The sequence below is a fragment of the Branchiostoma belcheri genome, unplaced genomic scaffold (genome assembly GCF_001625305.1).
Source record: "Branchiostoma belcheri isolate BF01 breed outbred unplaced genomic scaffold, Haploidv18h27 scaffold95, whole genome shotgun sequence".
In the NCBI taxonomy this organism is placed as follows: Eukaryota; Metazoa; Chordata; class Leptocardii; order Amphioxiformes; family Branchiostomatidae; genus Branchiostoma; species Branchiostoma belcheri.
In genome coordinates, this window is record NW_017804631.1 from 253,262 (window position 1) to 276,689 (window position 23,428).

Here is a 23,428-nt window from a genome sequence, read left to right on the forward strand (position 1 = left end):
TACAACTAGCCGCGAGAGAAGGTGGACGGAATGGAACCTTCTCTCGCGGCTGGTTGTAGGATGGCCGGCTATTAAAAGAACGTGTTTAAAACTCTTCAAAACGCTGTATCAAAATTCCCACCCGCCCCGGAGCCTGCACAGGAGGCTATTGTCCTTGACCCAATACAAAGACCTAGGGATACGCGAAACACTATACATGCCTGTTTGACCCCTAAACACTTAAACACCGCCACCTGATACATTTCAAGGCCAGATCTGTTTACGTCTAACCTGTTTGGTTGGCTTCACTGACCTGTGTCCATTTCAAGGGCGTTCCGCATTCTTTGTAGAAAATGGCGGACACCGAGTTCTTCGCGCTATCACGTTTAAGCTTTCAGACGATTCTGGTGCTCTCCGTTTCTTTCCTTCTTGCGTACCTGTTTCTTCGACGACCTAGGAACCTCCCTCCGTACCCTGCAGGGTGGTGGCCTTTCTTCGGGCACCTCCTCGCCTTGGGCCGAGCGCCTCACCTCAAGCTGACGGCGTGGAGGCGGCAGTACGGGGACGTCTTTACCGTCAGGTTGGGGATGACAGACGTGGTGGTTCTGAACGGCTACAAAGCAGTAAAGGACGCGCTCGTGCACAGGTCCGACCTGTTCGCATCCAGACCTCCAAATTACACATTTGACTTTATCACTGGATTTGGAAAAGGTTTGTAAACCTGTGTTCGTTTTTACAGCAAAAGTATGCAGCTTTCTGACTCAGTCAACTCTTCTAAGGCCCACTGGTGTTACCAGAATCATGTTTCATTCCTAATTATGCTCAGGCACGGTCCTGAATAGTCCACGCGTATCCAAACAATGCAACGCTGAAGACTACACAGAACCGTGCCCTAGCCTAAACATAACCCATTCAGGCTATAAAAAGGGGTGGCTCTGAAACAATAACATGCCGTCTAAAACCTAACACCGGACATAGATTCTCCACAATAGTTCTATGTTTATCCACCGTCCGTTCATTTTTGTTCTTTTTTTCTTTGCAAAACCTAAAACACACACCCTTAAGGTCTTGCAACTGCCCGATGGGGACATGGGTTCAAACAGAAGAAGAAGTTCACTACCAGTGCCCTGAAGACCTTGGGTATGAAAGTGGGAAAAGGCAGCGTTGAAGACAAGATTCGAGAAGAAGCCAGGTGTTTGTGTGACAAGGTGGGTTTTGGTGGACTTTTGTAATCTTCTATTCCTGCTATTATATTTCAAGGTGGAGCTGAAAGAAAGATTGCATTTATGTCATACGAAAGCTGTACAATAAACAATCATAACATCACTAAATCGTTACTTAATCGTATGTTAGACCATAGCAACCCATACATTAACTGTCCACCATCTTGGATCGTAAATATTGAATTTTCGAAAATACTTTTTTTTCAATATAAAGTCTAAAAATAAAATGGAAATAGGCTAGAGAGGCTCAAATCAACCTTTTTTGTTTTAAAAAATCGAAGTTGGGATGACATTTTAAGGAAAATAGTCAGAAAGTACTGATTCTAATGATATGGTCCGCCATTTTGGATTTTGGGCAATGGCGTTATCAAATAAGCATAAAGTATGCATGATTATTGATAAAAATTACATAAAATTATATTTATTTATATTAAGAACATGTTTAAATTAACATAAAAGCTAGAAAATTTCATAAAGTCAAAATTACTGATTTTTGCAAAAAATGCCTGTCAGAAAGACGAAAAAGTAATAATTTATCTCACTACTATGAAACTGTTGGCAACAATATTTTAGGAAAAGTCATTAAGTTTGGTGGCCCTACATGTAGCACAAGCCGTTTGGACGCTATCCAATATCAAAGTTGGCGTGGGCACTTGTAGCCCCCCCCTCCCAGTCTAGGGTTTAAAGTTGCTATATAAGTAATGGTTGCCGGATTCCATGATTTGAATTTTCTGTCAACAATAGATTCGGTTTTAGAGTGTACTACTAACTTAAAGGTATCCTTTCTTTATTCTGTATTTCATAGCCAATATAGATATAAGAAAACATACACATAGAAATACACATAATAACAACAATAAAAAATATGACTATGAGTACAGACAGACCTAGATATTGTGAAATAATGGGTTACGGAAGATTACATCGGATTTAAGAACAGATTGGATGATGTTATTTGATGAGTTGTACACACAAGATATGAAAAACTTATTACCATTGAATTTTCGCAATGTAGCGTCAACGGTGTCTGTCCTATAGTAAACAAACATTTTACTGGCACTGCAAAATTTGGGCAAAGACTAGTCTCAAAGCAGTTCTTTTGATGGGGGTAAGACTCTTAAAGGGTATCAAATTAGCCAGCCTGTGCTTCGGTCGGCAAATGGATACAGGCTGACCAATTTGATACTGCCTTACCCCACTGAAAGATCTGCTTGGAGACTAGGTAAAGATATATAATGTGGAGACAATTGTAGGCAATGCAACACATTGATACAACTCTAGGGCTAGCGGAGTCCAATAACTTTGAAGCAATTGAGATAATAAGAATTGATCAAAACGTGCTAAATGTTTTTGAAATTATTCAATGCGATTTCAGAGCAGCAAAACTGGCAATATTCTGAATAAGGCAATCTAAAACTGCAGAAACAAGCCCCAAGATTAGTCCTTTATTTTCTTGTTGGTACCCTAAACATTTGTCCAGGGCCCTTCCAGTAACCATTTTCTGTAAGAAGTTTGGGTATTTTTGCTCCATTAGGGTCAATATACAATGGGATTGTGTGGTTTTAACTCATCATGTAGATAAATGACTAGAATATTGGCTTTGAAAAATCGGGTTTCCAACCCCTAAAACTGCACTGGATGCCTTTAAAAATTTAGTGTTTTTTTGTTGTTTCCCAGGTTGCAGAGTATGGTGGGAATCCCTTTGACGTCGAGGAAGACTTACGTACCACGGTAGCCAACGTTCTTGTCTCCATGGTGATTGGCAACCGTTTTGACTATGGAGATGAGCGGTTCCGGGAACTGTCAGAGGCGATGGTCGGTACCCTGGTCAGCATCACAGCTGGTCAGCTGGTCAGCCTCTTCCCTTTCCTGCGATTTGTTCCGTATGGTAAGTCCCATAAAGTCAAGAATTACATGTTGTGTCCATAGAGATGTGTAGTGTCCGTAGAACTTGTGTACCATACACAATGTTGCAATTTTTTATTAAATCTGTCACTTCCCGTTAGTTTTGTCACGTCATTTAACATAATTAGAAGCAAATATTTTAAGGAAAAAAATTAGTGTTGCCTAGTGAGCTATTATAGCTTTAAAATGAACAAATACTATAATGGTATTTGTTTATTGCTCATTTTAAAGTAAGCATGTAAAATTTTAAAGAGTATGATGTAAACCGCTCGTCTTTGTCTTAGTATTTAAGCGTCATGCATGGTATCTCTTGAAGTACAGTTTTCTGAACTGAAAGTGGAAACTTGAAAAGATAGGTAAAATTTTGAAAAAAAAAGCCAAATTGTAAAAATCTCCGATCAAGCGCAAAACTTTCATATATTCTAATAGCCCAGCAAAGATAAAGCCTGGCTTAATTTTTCAGTGAACAAGTCTTACAATGATACGATCAAGTACAACGATAACATTCTGAAGTTACTGAGGGAAGAGATATCTCGCCACCGTCGTGACTTGGACCGCGAGAATCCACGAGACTTCATCGATTATTGCCTGGTTGAGGTGGATAATCATGACAAGGTCGACAACCTGACAGAGGAGAATGTGATGTATTTTGGTCAAGAACTCTTCTTTGGTGGGATTGACACAACTTTCAACACCCTCCGGTGGAGTCTCCTGTACATGGTACTAAACCCAGATGTCCAGAGGAAGGTACGTTAATCACCTTCGCCAAGAAGTTTATGTTTTTGGTGGCGCGCGCGCGCGCGTGTGTGTGTGTGTGTGTGTTTGTGTGTGTGTGTGTGTGTGTGTGTGTGTGTGTGTGTGTGTGTGTGTGTGTGTGTGTGTGACACGATAACTTGAGAAGGTTTAAATGGATTGTCTTTATATTTAGTAGGTGGGTAGGTCTTAATAATAAATGGTTTTTATTGTCCAAACAGTACCCGTGCAGTCGCAGCCTTTATACGACTGAATTGATGCAGGGTATCACATAATAATCAATACAAATCACAACAATTACAACATTCAAATAATACAAATGATACACATATTTGTTCCACAATTATTTTGTGGAACTGTCGCAAGGGTCTGTGCGGCTGCCATTCGGCGCCACAAGGTGACCTCAATACGACTTTCCCCAACCGAAGTTAGGTACCCTTTCACACCTGGGTGGAGTGAGGAAATTCGTGTAAAGTGCCTTTCCCAAGGGCACAACGTCGGGGCGCAAGTTCAGACATGTCCTGGGTACGACTCGGAGTCGAACCCGGGTCTCCCGCTTCACAGTCTATTGCTCTAACCACTACACCACCCGACGCCACAAGGTCTTGACGAGTCCTCGAAATGTTTAGATTTCGGGTTTTGATATCTCGTATTCTAGATAAGCTTCGGTATTTCACGAAATTTTGATGGTAGGTAGCTCTTGTGGGAAAAAAGTGACGTGAGTTTTGCCCCACTAGAAACTTGTTCTTGACGTATACATGGGCGTTTGTTGAAAATATGTACATGAAGGATAACTCAAGAACCGGTTAATGGGTCGGAGGTGTTTGTTGTTTAGAACAGCCGATTGCGCGGATGTCATACATAAAATTAAATATGTGTGGCCTTATCAGAATATCGCAGTCCAGAGGTGGCCTTGGTCGTGGTTCGTTCAGTGCTTATCAAGGCCCTTGGACACAAATATTTCTATAATCCATCTCATCTACAGGTACAGACGGAGCTTGATGCAGTTGTTGGAGGCACCTCGCCCACCCTGTCCCATCGTTCTCAGCTGCCCTACACTGAAGCTACTCTGGCGGAAGTACAGCGTATCCGGACGGTGGTCGCTCTAGGTCTGCCCCATGCCACCACACAACAAGTCACAGTAGCTGGGTTCGACGTTCCGGCCGGAACTCAAGTATGCCATTGACATGACAACCATTACCACAAAGTTATATATTTCCTATTTTTTATCTTACTATGTAATATGATTCAAATGTTTAATCATTGCGTTTCACAAGCACATATGTTTTGTTTATATTCATTAGGTATTACATCTATGATATCTAAAATTGGTTGATTTGTAGGTACTTTGTACTATGTATGTACTTTGTACTATGTATGTACTTTGTACTATGTATGTAATTTGTACTATGTATATATTTAAATATTTCAGGTCATCATGAACTTGTACTCCCTACACGTGGACGCTGTTTACTGGCCGGATCCGGAAAAGTTTGACCCCGGCAGGTTTCTGAACGCTGAAGGACACGTCATGAGAAATCTGGATTCCTTCATGCCGTTTTCCGGAGGTTAGTGATATATATGCGCCATATTTATCTCATGGAAGCTCTTCTGTCAACCAACGTAATATCATAGTATGCTGCTAAACTTCTTTTTTTAAATATTCCGACATGTAATCACAAGACGTAGTGGCGGCAGACCCTTATATTATATTAATGCCACCACCAACATCGGGGACAATACAATACCCACCCCTGAGCGAAGTTAGGAAAGTCGTGTAAAGTGCCTTTCCCAAGGGCACAAGATCGGTGGCATGTCAGGACTCGAACTAGGCAATTAAAAACGGGACTCGAACTAGGGACTTCTTGGTTCCGAGTCGAGCACTCTGCCGCTACGCCACACGACCCCACTAAACTTTATTAAAAACTCAAAGGTTCAACAATCACTGTCGCCTTCATCAGGATAAGAAATTACCAATTGCTGTCGCACGTGAATGCGCGAGAGTTACGGACACGTGACTTCACAAGAGACATTACAGATACGTGAAGTCAACAATTGTCACACGTGTCAGGTAGTTTATATCGTCCACCGTCCCCGTTAAGTGATGACCGGAGTGCCCGGATATATATGGCCTCCTTTATACCTCTTTAAAAAGTCCTGCATGTACCTGTGTGTCAGAATAAAGCTTAGCACCGTACTTTCCCATATTCGTTTTATCGCATATACAGGTAAGTAAAGGGGTTTATAAAAGGTAAACGTACACTAGAGGCATCTGAAGGTTCATACGCAGCTCCTACACTAAATCATAATGATTAAAATGAATGGACGGAAACAAAAATGTAACTAATGCGTATCAATGGGTCAGCAACAAATCCCTAACGACCCTAAAGTATATGTTTTGACCTGTTATATCAGATGTAAATTTAGGTTATGGATATTTCCTTTTTCAGGACGTCGTGTGTGCCCTGGAGAGCAGCTCGCAAAGATGGAACTGTTTCTTCTCTTCTCTAGCTTGCTGCAGCACTTCACTTTCAAGCTGCCAGAGGGCGCCCCGCCTTTGTCTACTGAAGGGATATTGGCGATCACACTTACAACTCATTCGTATAAACTCTGCGCTGTTCCTCGTTAATTTGTAGTGGCAAAAACTACCTCAACAAGTTCCACAACCTCATACATTCCCCAAATTACGTTTCCCCTACATGTTCATGATATATACTGTATTATATTCTCTACCAAATGACAGCCTTATCTCAACAAAGGTCATTTCTGCATTTCCTCATAAATTATGCAAATTAAGTCCTCATTTAGATAATTTATGCTTAATGATGTTAACGTCCAAATGCCTCGAGTATGACATTTCTGGCATTTACCATTATCAAATTACAGCAATTTTCATTATAGAGGCAAATTAGGCCATTTTTTTACATATTAATTACATAGTTCATATCTGCTCATTTTCCCTTCGTTCCTATTACATATGTCGGAAGGTTGATCAGTCCGATCTTAGAACACAGTGGATTTGTAAAATTTCATCATTCATCATGCAAATTAGGTTGTCATTTACATAATTGCCTTTTTATTATCCTCAGTTTATGTAAGCCCTTTTGTGTTATGTTGTTTACAGACAGACCTACATGTACACGCGAAAGCCTATGAAATTATGACTTGCTTACCGAAGGTAATTAGATGCTAGACAAGTAGTCAGTAGTTGTAGGGTGTTTGTGAGTGACGTCACGACCACCATTTCTTCACGAGGTGGTAAAGTATTATATAAAGGCAACTGTTATGCGAAGGTTTATCAAACTTTGAACTTGGTACATATTTATGAGTGATATGAAATCTGCATGGTAAGGCATGTCATTTTTAAAATGACTTATTTAACCTGGAGGTTGCAGTTTTGTTGTAAAGGTAAGTCTTATTTATCTTAACATATCGTCTACTAATTTTGTGTGATGCTTTGTTTGCACTTTCCACTTTGAATCATAAAAAATGAAAGATTCTACTGCTGTCTTATCGGCTTTGTTTAATACTGCTAGACGGCTATCAGAAATAGAATATTAACTTACAATCACACAGTTAGCCCAAAACAATGTCTCATTGATTCATTCTCATTTAAATTTACGTAATTGTACTATGTTGCTTTATTTCTTAACACATCTACCCATGGATCAACGGACAGGTTAGCCTTGTCATGTGGCATGGTTTTGGCGACAACTTCCTTACATACAAACATATGGAGCTAATTTTTTGCATGAAAATCTACCGTTTCATATAGGACATTGAACAAACGCTTATTAAGTAAGAGGACAACACAAAGCCAGACCCTAGCATAATTTAGGTGAGTGTAAATCAAATACTGTATGGTTCTCTATAAACAGGAATGACCTCATTTGCAGAGTGTTGTGAAACAACAAACCCAGATCTAGAGATAAAACTCAAAACATTATCTTTTTTCTAACTTTCACAATTCATTAGGAAAGCACGTTCTACAAGGTTTGACATCTCCAAAATCATATCGAGATATCAACGTATTCTGTGTTTTCAAAATCATGGCGAAGTCGTTAGGAAATATAGAACAGAAGCGCCTCCTAGAGCAAGAAAGATAAACGACAGGTGATCACAAAAGATACCTCACAACGACCTCAGGGCATCCAAAAACTGGCTCGTCGACCGTTTGACGTCACAGAAAAGATACGCCAAGATAAAAACAGGCATTAAATGTCAACTACTGCTAGTCTGTCTTAATTTTCCAACGGGAGGAATATCCAGCAACATGTTGGGGCATATTTCTGACCAGGTTTCCTTTTGGAACTTATTTTACATCGTCACTACAGTTTTGTACGTCCGTTCATGTACAGGTGAATCAGCTAATGACCATGTTTACATTATCCCCTGTGATAGCCTCAGTTTTGGGTCCACACTTTTTTTTCAGACGGAATATTCTACGTTACTTAACTATTAGTTCATATGGCATATAAAGCTCATATACTTCGTCTTCCAAAACGCAAAGATGCCAACAACTTATGGATTTACAGCATGCATACATAACAACAGAGCTAGGTAAACGACTGGTACTAAATTAAAGATAGAGCTTAGTAGTTAAGTGATCTCCAAGCAGATCTATCGGTGGGGGAAGACAGTATCAACTTGGCCAACTTCGGTAGGGAAATGCATATAGACTGGTCAATTTGATACTGTCTTCCCTCACGGATAGATCTGCTTGGAGATTAGTAGTTTAGTGTAAATTGCTTCCCCTTGAAAATTACACAGATTCTGTGATACAATCACAATAAGCACCATACTTATTATTATCTCATGCAATAGTATTAAAACATTATGGCCCAAAATATAATTCAGCTGTTTATGAACTATAACTCGATCGAGATCACATTAGAGACCACGTCCGCTCTACTACTGGCTGCAATCGCCTACGGGGTCGAGTGTCCCCCATACATTTCGTCATTTGCAAGGTCATTTATTTACGTCTCGCTGCGTCTCAAAAGATCCCCTAAACCGAGCGTTATGCTGGAATGTCAAAACAAATGTCACTTTAGACAACACCTCAAAACCCGAACTGGTTGTGTATTTGGTGTTGCTTATTACCTCCATGAAAAATGGAGGCATTGTTTTCGGTAAGTCTGCATGTGTGTGTGTGTGTGTGTCACTGTGTGTGTGTGTGTGTGTGTGTGTGTGTGTGTGTGTGTGTGTGTGTGTGTGTGTGTGTGTGTTTGCGTTTCCAGACATTTACAGCCAGCATAACTTTTAAACCTTTGGATGGATTGTAATGATATTTGGTATGTAGGTAGGTATTGGGTAGGCAAAGGTCAATTTTAATACGGGCCTCCTGGTGGCTGACCTTGGTACTGCAGCAGAATTTCCGATTTTTGTATCTTTTGTCCTGAACATGCTATGGACCTTAGATTTTCGTGACAGATAGCTTTCCCTGTCAGGAGTAATTGGTGAAGGTTTGGACCCCCTAGCAACTTGTTCTAGAACTGCAGGGGAGTTTCTGGCGAAATCTTTTAAAGCCGATAAGTCAAGATAGGAACTACATATTTCATCATTTTGGTATGTACGTAGCTGAGAGAGAGATGCACATAATCAGATGCAAATCATGCAAATCTGTTTTTTATACATTTAATCTAATCTATGGCAGGTGGAACATCAACAGATATCAATTATGCAAAAGATGACGATAATTTGTATAATTAATGTGAAAATTCTGTGGTTCCTTATTGGTGAATGATGGTGAATTTTGTACCTTGTGACATGTGTAGAGTACTTAACATTTAACATCACTAAGCATATATTATGCTAATAAAGCGGGTATTTGCATAATTGATAAAGTTATGTCGAACGAAGGTTTGACAAAGGAGAGAAATTTTACACGCAATGTATTGTAATTTGACTTTAGAAAAGTATAAATTGAACTAAATCAGGGTAATTACGACATTATTTCCATAGTCAATGAGACAAATAAAAAAGCATTTACAAAAACTCATATTTCATGGAAGTATATATACGTCTCCGAAATCTTGTCTAGATCTAAAAACATCACTAATCTTCCTGGAGTCCACACAAAGTATTACAAAATGTAACCACGGGATGTACAACAAATTAAGGAATGGAAAACTGATATAAGCTTAACTGAAAACCGGAATGATAGTCAAAATAACGTAAATCAATTATACAACAAAGTTTTATACGTTGTTTAAACGTAACATTGTTCATAACATTCCGCAGGAGAAGAATCAATTCATCAAGTAAGGACACAACTTAAAGTGAACAGAAACGCTGCTTACGATGAAGATACATTTACATCTCTCCAACACACACGTGATACTCCAAAGGACGAGGCAACAGAAGCCACGCTGAAACTAGGTGCAGATACAAGGACATTTCTGGATCTTTTTCACGACTTGATAGAAAAGCCTACTAAACACAGACAGATATTACAGAGCAGATTCTGTCATGGAAATATTTCTAAGCGACATTCAAGAAATGCCATTGATAATCGTGGCACACATTTTCAGATTATCCCCACAACCAAAAAACTAAAACCTATATGGCCAACAGCCGTGTTACCTACCACAGATATAACAATAACGCCAATCACATCCTTATCTGTAACAAGCAAAGAGACAACAGAACTATTTTCAGAAGATTCTAAAAGAAGAACCACACTGCTGCCTTCCATCACAGCCGATTTGGCTCGAACTTTGCACAGTGATAGTACTTGGCCCACAACCCCTCAAAATAGCTTTCCTTCCGGTCAACACCGATCGTTGCCATAGTAACGGGCCAAAAAAGTTTCGGGGCCATTTTCCCTGATTTAGACATGTGAAAAACATGAAATTTGGCATAGTTTAAGGCACGATTACGAGCAAGTGCTTTAATATTATGGAAAAACAAAGTATGGGCCTAAAAGACCAACTAATCCGCTATTCTAGAATAGCTTTGAAATTTTAAAGAAGTTCGTTTAAAGGACCTGAGCAACCCTAACACAATACAGTGTTTGAGGCTTAAGACAAAGCGTTATTTCTGCCCAACTTCGAAGTGCTGTAAGTCCAAAGATGGTGTTTTTTTTTGCTTCAAATTTGAATCATAGATACAAAAACATATGTGCTATAAAATGCATGGTTGCAAACTTTGGGCACTTCTTTGGTTGTCACGTGGTTGTCCTTAGAAGTAGGTCAAATTTTGAATTTGAGGGAAAATATGATTTTCAGCCATGGATACAATATCTACGAAAGAAGGAGAGCAATCTGATAAAGTCTTTTGACCAAGGTAACACTATGTCTTGTCTATCTTAACTACCCCCAATTAGAGACATCGTCATGTACCATAAGTGACACCTGCCCGTCCGAGTACGCCCAATCAGAGTCATTACATTATATTACATTAACAAATGAAGTTGGTGGCAGGGCCGCATGCAAAGTACACAGTGGTAACGCTGGTAGCCAAGCACAATACAGGCGACAAGAATATGCCAGTGAGAGTACAGATGACGATGAAGTCATGCTGTTTCAAGAATTTGTGTTCAAGCTATCATGAATAAGGCCAGTAATACGTACGAGGGTGGATCAAAAAGTTCTCGGCCTCACCTAGAAAACGTCGTGGCAGAAAAAAAATTTCTTTCACTATGTTTCAACATAGTCCCCTCTAACTGCAATGCACTTGGTCCAGTGATGTTCCGGGTTTGTTTTCCCCTTGTGGAAGAAGATTGAATCTGGAGCCCCCAGATAGGGCTCACCCGCACTGATGACGTCATCATTACCATAAAAACGTTGACCACGTAAGTGGAATTTCAGTTTAGGAAATAGGTAGAAGTCCGAGGGTGCTAGGTCAGGTGAATTGGAAGGGTGGGGTTAGACTTCAAAGCCAAATTCGTTTGCTGCTGTCACTGACCCCTGTGCTGTGTGGACAGGTGCATTGTCATCACGCCAGCTCGGTGCTTTCCTCTCCTTATCTCTTTGATCGTTGTCCTCAACTGTTGCTATTCTGTTAAATAGTACTCCCCATTGATGTTTTAACCTATTCGCAGGTATTCAGTCATGCTTACTCCCTTGCTGTCCCAGAAAACAGAGACAAAACCCCTGTCAACGGATGAAACTCGATAAAAATTCTTGGGGGCCGGGAAACATTCTTCATTCATTGTTTGTTCTGTTGTTTTGATTTGGGGTGAAAGTGGTGAAACCATGTCTCATCTTGGGTGAAAAATGTTTTGAGGTAATTGCATGGATTGGACTGAATTCGTTCCTTGAAATGTCCAGCTTGTTTAACTTCTGATGTTCAGAAAACATTCTAGGCACCCACCTTACAGACAGGTTGCTCATCCCCAGGATGTCTGACAAAACATTGTGAACAGAGCCACAACACAGGCTAAAGACTCTGCTACATGTTGGACAGTCTCACATCTGTCATTTACTACCATGTGATGGATGGCCTCAACTGGATTGTCCATGGTGCTGATTTGTGGCATCCTGACATATGTTCATCTTTGGTGCTCACCTTGCAGCGCTTGTAGCTAGCAACCCACTTCTTTATAGTTGAATAAGAAGGGGAGTCATCACCAAGTGTCCTGACCATGTGTTCATGGATTTCCTTACGAGAAATCCCTTTTTATCGATATACATGATCACAGCACACGCTTCTGTTGCGGCCATTTTGTGATTTTGCCCTCACCCGCCCCATTTTCACGGGGCGTCACGTGCTAACTAATGAATATAGAAATTTGAATTTTTGTGTGCAGTGATGTAAGACATCATAGTATACAGTTATACTAAAGAATATGAGTTTGCCCTTTATTTTCTAGGTGAGGCCGAGAACTTTTTGATCCACCCTCGTACTAACGATATTTCTGTTGGTGTTTCCATGATTAATTATCCTATCTTTTTTTATGTTCATTTGTTCATTTGATTGTTCTATATGCAAATAAACAAACAAAACAAAACAAACAAACTTAGGCCATAGTATAGGCCATGTTGATTTAATTATACTCGTATGAATTTTCGACCGTTTCCAAAAAAAGTTTTTCAACCATACTGTAAATTGAAACAGTTGGAAAATAAGCAAAATATATACCAAAAAAAATATTGGAAAATCATTCGAATGCCGTAGAATGCCAAAATCAAACGCAAAAGATCAAAATGAAATGTTTTTAATGACTAGATTATCCGTACTCTGTGTCATTTGTTCAATCTTCATAACCAATTAGATTTCATAATGATAGGAATTTTTTTGCGATAATGAAAACAACTTTTTTTATTCGCACGCTCGCATGCATGAGTTTTGGGGTTCCCAGAGGATGTCATCTATATAATCAAATCAAATCAACATGGCCTTATCTGTAAAAAAAAAATGTCACCCATGATGCCAGGTGGTACAAATCGAAAACCAGCATAGTCGAAGTATTCCATCTACTGATTGAAATGTTTTAATGTTAAATATGAATTTGATTTGAATATATTTTGTACTAGAAGTATCAATGTATCGTATTCATGATTCTAAGTATACGCATTGAAATAGATAAATGACTACAAGTTGTCATGCTTATTTGATCTAATGCAGTATCTTGCTGGAAAAGTTGTCAAGTAGTTCAGAATGTTTGCATAACATGTTGAGTTGAATATACATATTCTTTAGACATATTCTTTAGTTAAATTATTAATACAAGGGGCTATAGGTATTGTAATATTTTATTTACTTTTTGTAACATATAAATAATATAATTTTTCTGACAACTCTCCACTGTCACTAATGAAAGTTTGTGGATGCTACCTGAAACTTCTGACCGTAATATCCAGTTGCTTCAGTAACTGTTTTTTACCTGGATGTCTTACCTTCACCGAAGAAAGGTCCTTGGCTATTTTTTTCAGGGACGCAGACTAGTAACTACATATCTGGTTCTTGTTTGATAAGCAGGTCCTATCATGAATAACATAAATAATAATCAAAATGAAAATCACTTCTCTCTGATCCAAGATTTAAAGCATTCTGTCTGTAATTGCATGGGGCCCTATCTTGAGAACATAAACGGGGACACATAGCTCATTAAGTTTCAAGGATGATAGGCTCCTTTTGTCCGGTTTGTCCATTACCTTTAGTAGTACTGAAGCGAATGTAACATCTATTGTACTGAATATAATAAAAACACTGCTGAACGGTTTTAAAGTATACAGAAAGAAATTCTTTCAAATTATTTCACACTTTACAGGAAAAACAGGTACTTCTTTTATTGCTTGTCATATAAAATCAACATACGTAAGTAAAGCTTACGTCACATATGAAGTATTTAGCTCAGCATGTAGAAAATTAATATTCATGTATTGATATCTTACTGATAAAAAGAATCACAACAGGCAACTTTTACTCTATAAAAGGATATGAAAAAGAAGTTTTGTTTGAGGAGCCTAACTCCATTGTTTTATCACTACTGTATACCTCCGTATCTATACATCATTTGGTACATTAACGTCTAGAATCAGAAAATTGCATTCAGCCTGTTTGATAACTAAAATTCGTGACTTAATTGTCCGTCTGGGATTTCGAATTGCGTGGGCGGATCCTTTTAGTGACCTCGGCAGGCATCATTGCTCTGGTCGCGTTGTTCCCGGACAAACTCTCTCGATCGCTCGTCAAACCTCGCTTGGTGAACTACAGTTGAGATACTGGTAGGTTATGTTGTACTTTAGATGTTGCTGCTTTCTACCAGACTGGTTACCAAAACCTATTTTAGCTCCTGAGTCTTGTTTGCCCCCTGTGCAGGCTAATAGCCTCCAGTAATCTTTACTAAGAGGTTATGGATGGTAAAATAATGCTCCGTTCCTCCACTTTGCCTTCAGTGAACGGCGTTCATGGATGGATTCCAGGCTAACATAGTCGTGTTTTCTTTGACAAACTAACAGTTTGAATATGAGTGTCTGTGGAACATATTTAATTTAGTAGGCATTACATGTTTCTTTAGTGAATCGTATGAATTTATCTGATAAAATTCGTAGGTCAGTTGGTAATAAATGCATTGTATGCCATATAATTCATATATATTCCCTAAAATCTACGTGTAACTTTGTAATAAATCGATGTATGCCGTTAAACCCGTATGACTTTGATAAATTTCATGTTAATATGTTTTTACCTCTCGACACTTTCCAGTACCGCCAACTTAAAAAAATCCATCCGCCAACGTTTCATATAAGTCATATAACATGAGTTCTGTAGCTAGTTACCTCCATGAAAAATGGAGGTGTTGTTTTTGGCGTGTCTGAGTGTCTGTGCACGGTGGTAAAATCTGGGCTGCAAAGTTCCCACATTTCATAGAATCCGAACTGTGTTCGATGGTGTTCGATCTGGGCGATTCGAATCGAACCCGCGTTCCATTTCGGGGTCACCTGCGGTCATTTGCAATAAAGCGGCAAAACAAGCCCTTTTGCCTGAGTGACTCGTAATAGATAAAAAACAACACTTTTCTATAGATACAAACAGTTTCCAGGATAGTACATGTCCGCTATCATTTTTTTGTCGGACATGTAACATGTAGCGAAGCTACTGTCGTATCCTTGGGTGACCTTGAATACTGTAATGATTCTTTACACCTGTATGAAAAACACAATGCACACTTTTGGGAGATATGACATGTCTGCAAAACTCGTTCAAACCTGGAAACATGGAGAGTCTAACATACCCCATTTACGGCTCAAAATGACTGTCAGGGTTGTCCCGAAAATCGTGCTTTTGGAATTTTTGAAAAATGCGCTTGATTTTGAATTATGGGTAATTTAGTGCGAAAAAAAGCCAAAATATTCGATTTTTTCACCTATTTGTCGACAAAAACTATACTTAAAGTCAGAAATTAAAAATCCCTAAAGCACGATTTTTCATCTTATTCCTAGTCGTCGAAAAATATAAAAATCAGTGATCTTGCGTAATATGTGTAGCCAGGTTTGCTCGGTGATTGGCTAAAATATGGCGCTCCGAAATCCCGAAAATTATCGACTTTTTTAACGAAATCCGAAAAAATCATCCATTTAGCGCAAAAAATCGCCATTAAATGTATGTAAAGACGATAATTTTGTTTTATTTCAATGAAATTTCCCCTCGATACTAGTTTGTTTATTTTCAAATGTTTTACGGTTAGCCCAAAATCGCGTCTTGTAACCCGATACTTTATCGAACGCACACAGCAATGGGAAAGAATGCCGTAGTGACAGACCGCCGTGGTGTGTGTGTTTGTGTTTCTGCCAATAAGTCCATATGAACAACATTTTTTCATAATTTTTGGTGTTTAAGTAGCTGAGAGAGATGTACCTGTTGTACTTTCTTTTAAATTTTGTATGAAACCTGGAGGATTAGCCTTTTGGGTTAAAAGGCATAGAAATAAAGACAAAGACCGACCCTTTTGTTACAGAAATGGAAACAAACGACATGAATCTTGACGACCACGAGTACAGCAATGCCGACAGCGACAGTCTTCAACAGACTGGTGCTCTGAGGAAAAACGGTAATTTTTTTTTATTTGTTTATTTATTTATCCAGGAATTACATGTCGCCTATTGGCGGTTTTCAAAGATTCCTGGGGGGATAACCCCAACAAAACTTCATGGCATTTAAAATTATAACAAAAGATTAAAGATGAACTAACAAAGGTCAACTAAAAATAGATAAACTTATCATGAGCAAGACGAAATCGTAACTAACACATCAACAATCAAATGAAATAAGGTAAACAAACACATCTATTACCTCCTTCAGTAAATATTGACCATAATGAACAAACAACATGGTAAAAACAGAGAGTGCATTCCTCGTGACTATAAGCCCCAATTTCAGTGGATAGGTTAGAACACAATAATAATAGATTTATTTTGATACTCATAAATTACCGGATTGAATCATCTAAACGATGTATCTGAATTTTTGTGAAATATATATTTTTTATAATATCTAGTAATATTTTATGTAAAACTTCTGAAGTAAACATGGTTCGAAGCCTGTAAACCGTAGGAAAAGATAAGCCAAACAAAAAAATGTTTTTCAAAGTAATTTTTCATAGCAATTTTCAGTTACACCAGTAAATTTGATAAAAAGGAGAAGATGTCGTTATAGAAAATAATTGTATCGATTTCTTAGCTCGGTGAGATTTTGCGTGGGATGTAACAGTTTGAGATTATGTATGAAGCTCTATGACGTTTGAGGGTATGTATTGAGCTCCTGGTAAGGATGGTGATGTTTGTATAATTGTAGTAGTAATTTTTTGTTATCCTTTTATGTCTCAGGCAGTTACTTTTTAAGCCCATATTACCTTATTATGCAAAGTCAATAGTATATTGAAATTAAAGGACGATTTACCCCTCTATCTAAATGTGGAATGGTGATCTTGTCTGGGGATAGTAGGGAGTATTATGCAACAAATATAATAAAGTCCTGTGTAATCCGGTGTCACTTCTACCAGGCTTATTAAGAACATGGGCGTAATCTAACTTTTTGTGTTAAGCTTCACCGATTTAATTTTATGGATTACATCCTTTGAAGACCCCAAAACTAGTGCGCGCGGGCGAATAAAAAAAATTCCGGCGAAAAATAAAAATGCTACTGAACCACAGGAATACATTGCCGGCATTGTGAATTTGCGGCATTACATAGTGACGTATACGACAAGCCGGCACATGTTGGCTTTGTGTGAAAATTTATGCATCGGCATTGTACGTATGTACTGAGTAGAGCTTCTGTAGCCTGAATGCCGTCCTCCAGGGTTACCACCGGCTCCGTATTGTTGCTAACTACCATTGACTACCCAGGCCTAGAGCCAGAGCAGAGCCTCGGAGGACGTGATCTTTTTTTAGAACAGGCGAAAATCAATGCGCGCGTGATTAAGTCAGTGTGGATCTGACTTACTAGGTCAAATGATATTGACATGTAAACAGCGTCGAAGGACTGCCTTTCTGGGACATTTCACCTTACTGATGTCAAATTGGGTACTACTGTAATTCCTTAAGTTCACCGTTTTAACTGTCACTTCTGTACCGTGAACTTATGTTAATAATTCCTGGACTTTCTTTTTCCTCGCCACAGTGAATATATAGTTCCGTGAACAAGTCCATTTTTCTCAGACCGTGAACTTTTGCTACCGTGAACATAACGTGAATTTCAGTATGTTGACTTACACGAAAGTATTGATTTGGCCGAGATGTTTTTTTTTTTTGTATCTGTTCGCCTGGGCAGAGAAGTTTGACAGCACGTTGGGCAGGATTGACAGGTAGGATTATTATAGATGGTAAGGCCAGCAGTGAAGGTATTAAAATCATGTCAGGAGCCTGTTCGTATTAGTTTTTCAAAGTAGGATTCAGGTCACCGAAAATTGCAAATTTTAACCCCGTAAAAAATTTCATCAGGTTGGTGAACGAATGAATAGCAAAGCAATTAATTCTTTTTACGAGACGACTTTTCATGGCCGTCTGTCATCTTCATTGGGGCAAGTCTGACTTGTTTGCACTTTAAACCATGTAACACCTTTAGTGCACTATGGACCAAGTAACATCTCGCGTCAGTGCACAGCAAACCAGAATTACCCTGATGTAGATGACAGACGGTTATCGAAACGTCGGCTCGTAAAAAAATAAATGGTTGTGATCAAAGGACTTTGCTATTCATGCAAATTTTAACTAAAAATAAATGTTCCAACACAAGAGAAAAATGTTCTCACCTAGAGAAAAAAATTATATTCTTCAAAGTCTGAAATTTACTCTTTCTTGTCCTGGTTTGATTGCAGGCAGAGAGCTGCCGACCACCCCTATCGAAGATGCACTTGCTGAGGTTAACGATGCTGCTGGTTACTATGATGAAGTCCCTGACAGCCACGTGTACAATTACATCGACAGAAAAGATATTAACAACCTACGTCAGGCTGGTGAAGATAACGCACCTGGTACACAGCCAGCTGATAAAGACATTGCAGTCCCCATTAACGTTTTGGTTTTATGAAGTACGTGCCTGGTGCCTTACGACAAGACGCCGATAAAGGTAATGTTATAAGGTATCCTTTCTAGCACAGATAAAAACAATTCTTAGTGTTAGTAGAATATTCTTCAAACAGTGACTGTTTTTAAAAGGTAAATCACGTACCTTCAAATGTTCGGTGTCGACTGTACATCTTGATCACGGAGTGACCTACAGTCTGGCGAGAACACGAGACTACACTTGTGTGGATCTTCTAGATCTGCAACCCCCCCCCGCCTCCTTGTCTGACTTGTGATGTTCCTCAGTCCGTTCCCATAGAGATCTTTCGGTTTCACATACACCTCACCACACCGTTCACACAATATCTTGCACATTTAAAAACAGTCACTGATTGAAGAATATTCTATTAACTGTTAATTCTACGTGACTGATGAACCTCTTCAACGAAATTCTTAGTGAATAGTGCAATACGTTATATTATGTTGAAGGCCCCAAGTCGTAAACAAAACACGTTGTTGATTGGTTTTGTTTAATATCAATTTTGTGGTTATTCATATGTGTTAATTTAATTGTGTTTTTCTTTCGTTTCATGCTTATCCTTTGTATTGTCTTAAAAACTAATTAAGAATTACCTTGAAAAAAGAAACAAGCAACACTTCGGGACATGTTTAAACCATGATACCTTTGTTTCAACAGATTCTAATGTCACTACGCCTACTACTGAAGTAAACGCTGTAGACAATTCGTGTCATATTTTGTTTACTGTTTGCAATGTATTGTTTCATTCTTATTTTGTGGGGGTGGGGGGTATGTAAACGTGCATATGAAACTGATTTTCCTTCCCGTTAACGTTATTATAAAATCAAAGAAAGGCATTTAAGACACGTTATGATTATTTACAGATTCCGAAAGGAATTGTTGGGCGTTTCGGTGTACCTCTCTACTCCGGGTCATAACCATTGCTGCTGCAATTGCCGTCTTGATGGTCATTGGGGCTGTTGCTGGCATGTATATCGCCAGCATGGTCACACCAGCAGACAGGACAGAACTCAGTTCGGTCAGTGTCTTTTCTATGCTTTTATGGTGGAATACAGGTAGTAACATTATTGTGACTGCCTGCACACCGAGTGTCTCCAATTAATGTAAAAGTTATGGTATAGTTTATTATCCAAGGAGATCCTAGGGGCGCAAAAATAGAGTATCAAATTAGCCAAGCAGTATCCAATTGGTCAGAGAGGGTCCATGCGCGACCCAAGTTGGGGGTAGCGACAGAAGAAAACGGGCAATATATAAAAAGCTAACGAGCATTCCCCCACAACCTCTGCTTGGAGAGTCCGTATGGCAGACAAAAATCCTGTATTTTAGACGTTTGAGCCCCCCACCCAACGAAATATTCAGGAAGTGTTCTACTGACAGTGTTTTTCCTATACGGAAAATCCATGTATTTGAAATTCATGCACTGCAGCTAAAGTTGGGGGAGGCTATATGGGACTATGTGTCACTGGAGTGTAGATTGGGTTCGTACAATCGATGTATTTGAAACAATACCCTAATTTCATCTTAAGTGTTCATGCGTAAAATTTTATTATGTCTTACTATGTAATTTCAGCCATTTACAAACAAATCCTTTACATTTGATTCGCCTGCATGGAGCTTTGATTATGACCTAAACCGGTCAACATTTTCAACTGCAAACGTGACAACCCTATCACCAGTCGCAAGGGAAGCACTGCCAGAGACGACAACAATACATGAGGTGATGTCAACTGGCACCGTTAAAACATCAACCAGTGTAATTCCATAACAAAGTCTAATAATGTCCATGTCTTTGAAAATAGATGTAATTCCTTTGAGTGTGTGTTTCTCTTTCCCCCTCTCCTTCCCTCTGTATGTGTGTTTGTGTATTTTTCTTCCGCAAGTAATGAGGACATTTTCTTAATTCCTTTTTCTGCCTTCTAATACAGGTTTATTATATGAATACGTAATGCATGGCAGATTGGATATAACGTGTATGCGAATAAGGGCTTACTTTGCATTAAAAAAACCTTGAGGCCTTAACAGAAAATGATAGTAATTTTAAACCTGTGACATGCGTAACTAAGTTGAAACAGAACTTTAACATTTATGGATTATGTAAATGTCTATAACAACACAACCTTTATAAATAAAATCAACAAAACAAAAGCTGTAAAACCAATGGAATGAAATAGAATGGAGATATAGTGTTTCTAACAAAAACTGTCTCAGGTTCTGTTACATGTGAACAATTTGACCCAGTGGTGGAAGAATCTAACGACTGAAAATCAAGGAACATCACCGACTAACACAGGTGGGAGACAATCCATGCCTAATTCTATAGTTAAGGTGGTTTTAAACTGATTCTGCTTGTTTGCATCTATCCGTTCTAAATCTTTTGTCTTTAAGTTGTATCATGGTTATCTGTCTATTGCTATATTCAATGTATACAAAACTAAATTTGGCCACCGGTCAACCGCCCCCCCCCCGCCCAAAAAAGTACGATATTAATAAAGTATCTCAAAGCTCCAGGTGTGATGCAGTCTGATTTATTATTTTAGTGCATCACTTATAAACAGCGTTTGTTTAGATGTGTTTACGGTTCTGCTAACAATTCTTCCAACGTCCAAATATCTTTTTACACTAGAAATCTCTAGGAGAGGTGCATTTTAATGCTGTGTTTTATATCTAAAACGCTCATGACAAAAATATAACGTTTAAACACCACATCAAGCTCCAAACCACAACTATAAACAAAAACAAAGCACTGAGGTCAGCCTTAACCCCTGACCTTACCAACAATCCTTTGCGGCACACTCAAAGGTATTTAAATTAGTGCCAGGCCATGTGAAGGTCGCAATTGCAAAGACGTAAACAAAACACTCACCGTATTGTTTCATTGTTTATGCTAAACTTAATTATTTTGTTATTTTGATTCAATTTTTCATTGTGCTTGTATATTATCTTTTTATTACGTCTTCATTGTTGTTATATTTCATTCAACAAGCTGTAGAGATTATAACGTCATGAAGGGGAGGACTTTAAATAAGCCATTGCGGCTTTTTGTCCTGCCCTTGCACATTTATTTCTTTTGTATTATTTTGTATAATGTTTCATTATGAATGTATGTGCTAAATAAAAATAAATAAATAAACACGTCAGACCATGCTTTATATATATATATATATGTTCAGCCATAGCCTTTACCAAGCTTTGGGAGGCGGCTGAAAAGAGTAATATATTGCCAAATAGAGAGATAACATGCCGGGGGTGTTGGTCCGATAGAGAGTACATTTTGCCGCACCCAAATATCGGACCAAGTCCCTCGGCATATTATATCTCTATTTGGTCAATTTTTACACTTCCCAGTCCCCTCCCGAAGCCTCGTAGAGGCTAGTTCGGACGTGCATCACATTGCTTTACACTTTGCATATGCAGTGGTAAATGTGAACATATTGTTTTTTTGGCGACGTCTCAGGGAGGAGCCTAAAGGTACAGTATTGTGTGCAGTTTGCAAGAATTCTAGGAATGGTACAGGCATTTTGTCCACAGGCATGGAATGTCTCTGACCCACAGTTATGCCCATATTCCTGGAAACACTTCGGAAGACCTCTCTTCCCAGGGTGGCCCTTCTTTCTGTGACCCCGGGGTTCGCTCACTATACACACAGGGGAGGAGTTCACTGTATCTGTCTAGACTTAACAAGTCTTCCTCAAAATCATGAAATGATGGCAGTGCCATGCAAACAATGACCCTAACACTAACCACCGTCGCCATGGCAATGTACTGTTTCATTGCCAGTCTTCTTGTTAATTGTTGCAGGTAACAAAATCAGCTGTCAAGTTGGCTACAAACTCATCGAACGGACGTGCGTACGGCTCAGTCTGCAAATGAAGTCATTTTATTGGGCAAGAAAAGCCTGTACTACTGATGGAGCGGAGCTAGCTATGCCTAAAACACGGGAACTGGACGTCGCTCTGAGAGATCTGGTCCACAGGGAGGGCCAGGGCCGCGCATATTGGATCGGCATGAGGGACAGAGAACCATTCTTTCTTCATAAGAGAGTCTGGAAATGGATGGATGGATCTCGTTTAGGCGAATACGAGGTAGGTACAGACCACGTGTGTGCTGTATGTAAAAAACCATGTCATCAACACATGAGACTGAATTCCATTTTTTTATTTGTTCTCTATATCCTCCAAGGTACCCATTGAAATCACATGTAGCGTTAATAGATGCATTTCATGGTTAACGAACCTTAACTTTTTTTTGATATAGAAAATGGGGAAGTAAAAATTAATTCATTTAAGAATTAAATAATCGGAATAATCTAAAACTGATTAATTTCATTTGTAAAAAACTTTACTTGTAGTGCTATAATTGTACTTTTTCGTAATGTTTACCACATGTAATCATCTTTTTCTGGTATTTCAACATCAACATTTATTTGGTTAATAATATATTCCCTATCAGAAAATAATGTAGTCTGGTTATAAAATGTGGAAAATATCTAAGGGCACGACAATGCTTATTACGCCAAATGCATATTACGCCAAAAAGCAGTTACTCAAGCAACTGGATATGATTTTGAAAACGTC

General features: G+C 38.8%; 1 protein-coding gene across 1 annotated transcript; it reads left to right on the forward strand.

The window, feature by feature from the left end:
• The first annotated feature begins 332 nt into the window (after positions 1 to 332).
• Positions 333 to 6,553, forward strand: LOC109461651 (cytochrome P450 2J2-like). The gene is made up of 7 exons (XM_019758032.1): positions 333 to 690; positions 1,045 to 1,187; positions 2,880 to 3,090; positions 3,571 to 3,854; positions 4,846 to 5,034; positions 5,293 to 5,428; positions 6,311 to 6,553. The coding sequence occupies exons 1-7, from the start codon at positions 333 to 335 to the stop codon at positions 6,487 to 6,489; spliced, it is 1,500 nt and encodes a 499-aa protein (XP_019613591.1). The 3' UTR covers positions 6,490 to 6,553.
• The last annotated feature ends 16,875 nt before the right edge of the window (positions 6,554 to 23,428 follow it).